The sequence below is a fragment of the Electrophorus electricus genome, chromosome 14, assembly GCF_013358815.1.
Source record: "Electrophorus electricus isolate fEleEle1 chromosome 14, fEleEle1.pri, whole genome shotgun sequence".
Lineage (NCBI taxonomy): Eukaryota > Metazoa > Chordata > Actinopteri > Gymnotiformes > Gymnotidae > Electrophorus > Electrophorus electricus.
Window position 1 is genome coordinate 18026842 of NC_049548.1, and position 7798 is coordinate 18034639.

The 7798-nt window shown below is 48.8% G+C and overlaps 1 protein-coding gene across 3 annotated transcripts; it reads right to left on the minus strand.

Annotated features, from left to right (window-relative positions):
• Window positions 1–224: 224 nt before the first annotated feature.
• On the minus strand, window positions 225–7362 carry samd14 (sterile alpha motif domain containing 14). Of its 3 annotated transcripts, none has more exons than XM_027018628.2 (9): window positions 7111–7362; window positions 5059–5105; window positions 3345–3502; window positions 2803–3199; window positions 2364–2451; window positions 2199–2267; window positions 1870–1993; window positions 1346–1465; window positions 225–675 (listed from the first exon to the last, which is right to left on the minus strand). In XM_027018628.2, the coding sequence occupies exons 2-9, from the start codon at window positions 5099–5101 to the stop codon at window positions 523–525; spliced, it is 1152 nt and encodes a 383-aa protein (XP_026874429.2). In that variant the 5' UTR covers window positions 5102–5105; window positions 7111–7362; the 3' UTR covers window positions 225–522. The 3 variants fall into 3 exon arrangements, with proteins under 3 accessions (XP_026874429.2, XP_026874428.2, XP_026874431.2); XM_027018627.2 differs by having other exon boundaries at window positions 5059–5110; XM_027018630.2 differs by lacking the exons at window positions 5059–5105; window positions 7111–7362 and adding an exon at window positions 3884–4245.
• Between the last annotated feature and the right edge of the window lie 436 nt (window positions 7363–7798).

Genomic DNA, 7798 nt, shown 5'->3' on the forward strand with positions numbered 1-7798 from the left:
GAAGTAGTAATATTTTGTGTATTAACTCGCCAAACCTGTACTATTAGTATCAGTTTACATTCTGTACCTTATAGTATTAGTGTGTAGTACGTGGGATGCAGCGATAGTCATTTATTATAGCCTGTGTAGTTTAGGCCATCTTAAAGAGAGCGTTCACTTTAACTGATATTTCCACATACCGTCTTTTTTGAATGGCGGCTTAACAAAATTTCTGAATTCATTTGTAGTTTATTAAAAGTGTTTATTGAGCCATTTTCCAGTCAAACAGATTCAAAAGCCCCAATAAGAGTTAACATTGTCTGCACCACAATAATAATAATAATAATAATAATAATAATAATAATAATAATAATAACAATAATAATAATAATAATAATAATAAGACCTGTACATCTGCAAAACCGAATGAGGAGCAAAGCTTCTCCCTTATCAGTTGCACTGTGATGGATTTTTGCGTTGTTTTTTTGTTCCCTGCCGTCTGCGTGGGCCAACAGCCTCACCCCCCCCAACGGTGCACTGCGGTCACGTGGTCAGTAGCTTCTGGCCGTCTTCCTTGTGCCCGCCGTCCCTGTTACGGTGGACACCATTCTGCCTTTCTCCCCGGTCTCGTCCGCTGGTTGAAAACGGGAGGATGACCTTCTTCTGGGGCAAAGCCGGTCCTGCGCCTCCACATCCCTGCGAAGAAACGGGTGAAACGCTGCACACTGCACTGGAATGCGTTTGTCCTTGGTGTCTGCGTGTATGCCCTCTCCACACATATATCCTGCAGTTATACAAGTGTTTCCTTAAGGAAGGATGACTGTATTGTTATCTGCGTTTATAACAGAGGACGTGAGGTGTAACTTCATTTCCGTTTTTATCAACATAAAAACAGCATCTTTTTTTTTAATTCATTATAATAAAGCAAGTGTATTCAGGTTTGGACCCTTTATGAACTAATTTTGAGTAAAGATCTTCTAGAAGTCACTTCCCAGGTTCTGTCCTCAAAAGACAAAAAAGGAGAAGCCAAGGACACAATTCAACCGATCCAGATTTATCCTGATAAGCACTCTGCTACATGACATCAGTTCAGCGTCGTCTCTCAAAGTGTATGCTAGCCCTTTTTCGTTCTGACCTGGTGTTCACGCCTTGACTTCCAGAGGAAGGAGACCCTGGGCTGTTTGTGTAACAAGACACTGGCTCGCTGCTTTTGATTGTGACACTTCAGTGTCAAAATTTCACTTTGTGAATTTTGGGGACGCTGTGAGCCGTCTGGGTTTCTGATGCTGTGCAGAGCCCCTCCCCAGGGGAGCGGAGTCTGGTGTGAGGATGCTCTGGCCTGTCTGTACCTCAGCTTTGTGCTCACCTCCTCCGCCCGGGGGTCCCCCAGGCTGCGGTACGGCTGGGAGCGCTCCGGCCTGCCGGGTCTCCCAGGGACCTCCAGGAGACTGGCAGAGGGCTCAGACTCCTCCTCCTGGCTTGAGCCCTTTCAGAGGAGAGAACAGATGGTGATCAGGATCCCTCGTAAGCGCGTGAATCCCCTGGTTCTCCCTCCGAGCCCTAGGAACACCATGCACACTGCACTGTGTGTGTTTGTGTGCTTTCTCTTCTCTAACAGCTTAAAATCTGCTTTAAATGTTTTATTTTAAATGACAAAAGTGCAAGAATGTCAACCCTGACATACAGGACACACAAACACACACACACACACACCAAAATCTCCAGTAATCTTACAGTGCTCATTTGAGTCCATCTGGACTGAATTAGCATGCCTTCAACATTAGCAATGTTCCGTTGTGCCGTGTGTTTATATTCTAGATCTGCATGCTAAAAGCAGTTTGCCCTTTTGACATTAAGCAGTGAGGAAGGAGTGGGAGGGAGGGGTGTTACCTCGGAGAGTATTTTGGATGTCTTGGGGGAGCTGGAGGAGCGAAGTCTGTCACTGAACCAGGAGAAAGGCACAAATGGAGGGCCGGAGGAACGCGAGGAACGCGCCTCTGTTCTCTCAGTCTCCCTGTAGCACGCACACACACACACACACACACACCGGATGCTGATCAGAATAAACACATTAAAATATGCCTAGGCAGCAAAATGTCATATTAACTTTCGCAGGGCAAACGGGTTCTCACACACAAATGCTCTCTCTCTCTCTCTCTCTCACACACACACACACGCGCGCGCAAACACACACATACGCACAGAGAGTCCTGTCATACCGATTTCCTGCAGACAGTCTGTTGCTTCTGTCCTTCCGAACCTTCCCATATGTGCGACGCAAGGTGACCCTGCACAGAGTCCATACAACGGCCCCGGGTCAGGCGGGGCCCCAGAGCAGAGCGGTCAGGCACACGCTGTCCCACACTGGGCCAAGTGCCACTCACCCCAGGTTGAGGAAACTCCGCCTGGTCTTCTTGTCCAGTAGCACAGTGGGGCTGCCCGGTTCATCAGACCCGAAGTCATGACTGTCGTCTGAACACACGATGGGGCAAAAATTAAAAAATAAAAAAATTATATATATATATATATATATATATATATATATATATATATATATATATATATATATATATATATATATATATATATATATATATATATGGGAGAATGCCAGAATATTGTTTTTTTTTCCCTCTGCTTTCCTGAAAATATTCTGTCCTAGCCACGCCCTCCTGGTGCCGTTCCTGAAGCCCTGGACTCCGCCCACCCTCATCATGCCACACCCACCTATCAGCGTTGGCACCTGTTCCCCATATGTTTCCCTGATCTCCTGTCAATAAAAAAAATGCAGATTAGCACTAGAAACCCTTCCTTGTGGTTTACCTTCACTCTGGGAGTGGTCCGTCTGGCGCGGGAGAGAAGGGTCCCCCTCGTGCAACCGGACCCGGTTCCCCTGGCGAAGGTGGGCCGGGGAGGAGTTTTCCGACCTGCTGCAGGGCCGGCCGGAGAAGCCAGAGGCAGCTGGGAGCAGGGCCTCCTGAGAGGAGGTGCTCAGCCTCCCTGTCCCCTGCTCCTGAGAGGAGGTGCTCAGCAAGTGCCTGTGCATCCCTGGCCCCTGTTCCTCCGCCCGCATCTCCGGCGTAACAGGGCACAGGTCTGGTGCCAAGCCTCTGTCCCTCCGCGCAGGAGAAGAGGAGAGACAAAGGTCTGGGGAAGGAGAGGAGCGGCCGAAGGAGGCGTGGAGAGGAGCGCAGGAGGTGGGCACGGCGCCGCTGATACTCTGGAGCGCACGCAATCAATCGACAGAGACCAGCAAATAGCAACGCATGTTAGTGAAGTGAAAATCCACAATACGCCATGTTTGAAAACACACGTACACACACATAAATACGCGCGCACATACAGCCACAGGTACGCACACACACCTTTCCGTCAAGGCTGTCTTCGCCCTCCATAGAACTCAGACTGTCTCTGAGGCGGGACCTGGAGGGGCGGTGCCGCCTCGTTTTGATTGACAGTTGTGCTTTAGCTTTTTGCAGACTGCTGTCCAATCTCTGTGTCTCGGGCACGGCTTCTGTCAAGTCTTAACCGGAGAACAATTTAAGAGACATGAACAGTAGGACACTTTGCTAGTGCAAATTAAACCATTCAAATCTGCTGATAAGAAATGGCTCATCATACATGCCCACAGCTCCTAAGATAGTTCAAGCACAGGCAAGTGCACACACACACACACACACACGGTCATTACAGCCCATAAAGCCCAGTGATACCATAAGACAGACCTGAGGTCCTATTAAGCTGTCACCAGCCACAGATTTCTAATGTGAATAGTATGAGGCTAGCCCTCATACACATTATGCGTGTTAGTGTGTGTGTGTGTGTGTGTGTGTGTGAGAGAGAGAGAGAGAGAGAGAGAGAGAGAGAGAGTGTCTGCATGTAAAAAACCCAGATTGGAGATGACCTGTTTGCGTGACCCCAAGTCATCACTGACACATGGCCCAGCAGGTTGTGTGGAATGAGCTGTGCCCCGGAGCCTAGCTCTTACAGCCCAGATGATTTATGAATGAAGGGGGACACACTTTAGGATCAGACTGGCCTGCGATCAGCCCCGTGGCACATTTCAGTGCAGCAACCACCAGTAAAGGTCAGACCCCACTTCTTCTATAATGAAACATGCGTTAGCATTCATCCATGTAAATGTATCACAACATAACAGTGTAAATGTATCACAATGTATCAGTGTGAATGTATCACAGTGTACGTTTACATTTACAGCATTTGGCTGATGCATTTATCCAAAGCGACTCACAATTATGAGTGAGTGCAACTAGAGCAATTGAGGGTTAAGGGTCTTGCTCAGGGGCCCAACAGTGGCAACTTGGCAGTGGTGGGGCTTGAACCAGCGACCTTCCGATTACAAGTTAAGTACCTTATTTTTCACAATGTATCAGTGCGAATGTATCACAAGCCGTGATGTTGATTCCGAAGGAAATCAAAAGAGTTACCATGCTTCTTCCTAAAAAGACACCCTGCCTTAGCCTCTGGGATCAATATCAGGGAATTGCTGGCAGTCAGAAGCCATACAGTTCACAGGGGAAAGTAAAACAATCGATTGTATCCAGCCATCAGTGAGGCGAGCAGTCCGGACAGGATGCCTCTTGAGGCAAAAACATATGTCTCCGTTACAGAGTTTAGTGCTGGTGTTTTAAAGGCCGGTACTTTACAGATTACAGATCTTACAATCACAAAGAGGGAGCGTGAGCTGGTGCCGCAATTCCCAGCCAACCCTCTGGAACTCTCCGAACATACCCAAATTTGGGAATTGTAAGCTGAGGCGCTCCCTGGTCTACAGGACCATTTCCAGAGTCGTGAACACAGGGCGGTGTTACAAACCGGCTTGAGGCAGGACGCGCGGAAACCGACAGACGTGGCGTTCCGTTTCCGAAGGCGCTAAATTACCGGTAAGGATTGCAACGAGGGGGAATGTTTCGCATTTCCTGGTCAGACTATCAGCCGCACAGCCTGTGGGGGTGGGGCGGGTGGGCTGCACCCAGCCCATAATGCACTCTGAGTGTGTGTAAATTAAGGACCTGGGCAGCGGACTAATGGAGAGGGGGGGGAGCTGAGGTCACTCACCAAACACGTCTTCCTCGGTCTCTGCCAGCCGGGTGGAGGACATGGCCCTGCGCTTGGGAGATGGAGGAAAATCAGGGATCAGAAACAGCATCCATATAGGACTGTGAAACAAGTCATAATTATTCATTCATTTGTTTGTTTGTTTGTTTATCAGTAAGTCTTTGAAAATTATAGACACGTTAAGGTGTTCCGTATGCTTCTTGTCCACTTTAGCTGATCAGCTCTCTCTCTCTCATGCACACACACACACACAGATGGAGAGTGGAAGGCACCCACACTGTGCCCACTGAAAGCAGCATGGCCTCTGATCCATCTGGTGCCCAGGACCTCTGCGGGCACCGGGCAGCGTGGGCACCCTCTCCCAGACCCACGCACCAAACCCTCGCATGAGCAACAAACACCATCATGAACACCATCGCCGTAAACACCATCGGCAGCAAATACCAGACCTTTGGTTCTAATACTACTACTCTTTATCCATAATGATTCTCCTCACTGAAAGGCCAGATGGAAGGGTGTCTTGGTATATGATACTCCAAGACAACAGCCACTAAAGGCTGTAAAACACATCTGGGCTTGTAGCTTGGTGGAGTTTACAGCCAGGTAATGAAGACACTGCTGAAATCTTCATGAGGAGACCAGTTTGGTCATTACAGACATCCACTCCCATTCTCATTCCCAAAGAGTGTCAGCACTTGGAATATATATGCACAGGCTGGGTGTATGTGTGTATGTATGTAAATGTGTATTTATCTACCTAAGTAGTCATTCCCTCTGAGTGCTCTTCATGGGTGGTTTTGTCTGTCTGTCTGTCTGCTTGTCTGGCTGCGGTCTGGTTTGTTTCCTGTATTAGTGCAAAGTGGGTGTGTCTGTGTCTCCTCCATAGCTAAGGGCAGTCATGGCCTTTGCAAGAGGTTAAACATTCATGAATTCATTACACACATGTACACACACACACACACACACACACACACTCTAGGTGACAGGGCATAGCACATTCTGGTTGGGGGTACCTTTTTCATTCTCTTTTCTTTGTGTGTGTGTGTGTGTGTGTGTGTGTGTGTGTGTGTGTGTGTGTGTGTGTATGTGTGGATGTATAAAAGTTATTGCTGGCAATTTCTTTCTGTCAGGGGAATAGATTCAATATGGATTACAATAAGATCTTAACTCTCACTGAAGCTCCCACAATGCACCGGTGCACCTCTGATATGAAATTAATGACCCTAAAAGCACCTACATGCACATGCATGCACATACACACACACACACACACTCACGGAAAGAGCCTCCATCTATGAGAATTAGGGGAACAAGTCTGCTAAGTAGCTGACAGGCAGGAAAAAGCAATAGCAAACAAATCAATACGGAGACAGACGAAGATAAAACCGACCACTGCCTGCAACAGCAAAATGGACACTCATCCTCACAGAGACACTAGTACGGACACAGCGCCACACGTCCCTGCGTAACAGGATGGTGGGCCGAGGGAGCAGAAGATGAGATCAGACTGCAGACAATGCGTTAGCTAAGGAGAGTGGGACCCAGGGGTCCCGGGACATGTCCCCCTCCAAAAAGTTCCAAACAGAGTTTTGGGTCCAAGAGCCACGTGCTAACAGCACCATCACGAAGAGAAACACATAATGTTTGATGAGCTTCGAGTCTAAATGGTCTCAAACGGAAACAGTTTGTTTACTTTTGATTGTTTGTGAACACAGGAGTGGGAAGCCCCGCCCTATTTATTCACAACAAACTGAGGCTTTTCAAATCCTGCGTTAGAGGATCATTAGGAAAGACGCTGTCATTCTGACATGAGGAAAACACTTCGTACTCCTGCACACAGCTCCGAACAAAGCTTTAAATGTTAGAAATCCTCTAAAAACTACAAAACAACACAAGGGACTTGTTGAGAGTACCTCCTGCAGGACCTACTCCCAGCGAAGAGAACATCTCTCTTACTAACCTGACAGGCAGTACACAAAGAGATGAAAAATCATGAATCTTTCATGAAAGGAAATGGAACAGCAGGTGGAGGGAGATGTGAAGTGGACCCACCTCTTGTCACTAGTGTATCCTGCGCAGGAGCTCAGCTTCTGGGACACAGCGGCATGCCTGTCCCCTGCCTGCCCTCCAGATGCCGGAGGACTCCCGTCTCCGGACAAACTCCAATTTGCGGTGCAACGGAATTGCGTGCGCTCGCACGCTTACACGTGTGCACAAGACGCGCGCGCATGCCCTTCAGAAGAAGAGCATCAGGCGCTCGTGCCCAAAGGCAAAGATGAAATGAATGAGAGTGGGGAGAGGGAACGTGAGTGAGAGAGGGAGAGTGGGATGGAGAGAGAGAGAGAGAGAGAGGGAGAGTGGGATGGAGAGAGAGAGAGGGAGGGGGGGAGGGAGAGAGAGAGGGAGGGGGGAGGGAGAGAGAGAGGGGGGGAGGGAGAGAGAGAGAGGGAGGGGGGAGGGAGAGAGAGGGAGAGTGGGAGGGGGGGAGAGAGAGGGAGGGTAATTGGAAAGGAGGAGGGGTAGATAGAGTGGGGGGGGGATCAGACACACATCATGCACATGAATCAAGTGTTACTACACATCCGGCCTCTGTATCCAGGCAACATTGTCATCAGAGGAAAAGCTCTGGACACAGCCCTGTAGAAGGGCGTGGTACACGCTGGCAGTTTACTGCCTTTCTTCATAGATGGGGTCTAACTCGCCCACGGTCCACTGGGAAACACAGTACCAATTCCAGACG

Bases quoted from the DNA above. Each gene is read 5' to 3' on its own strand.
- samd14 (XM_027018628.2), bottom strand. From the start codon at position 5,101: ATGTCCTCCACCCGGCTGGCAGAGACCGAGGAAGACGTGTTTG. The intron at 3,503-5,058 runs GTGAGTGACCTC...TCTCCGGTTAAG, and splicing joins GACCGAGGAAGACGTGTTTG to ACTTGACAGAAGCCGTGCCC. The intron at 2,268-2,363 runs GTGAGTGGCACT...GACTCTGTGCAG, and splicing joins CGGAGTTTCCTCAACCTGGG to GGTCACCTTGCGTCGCACAT.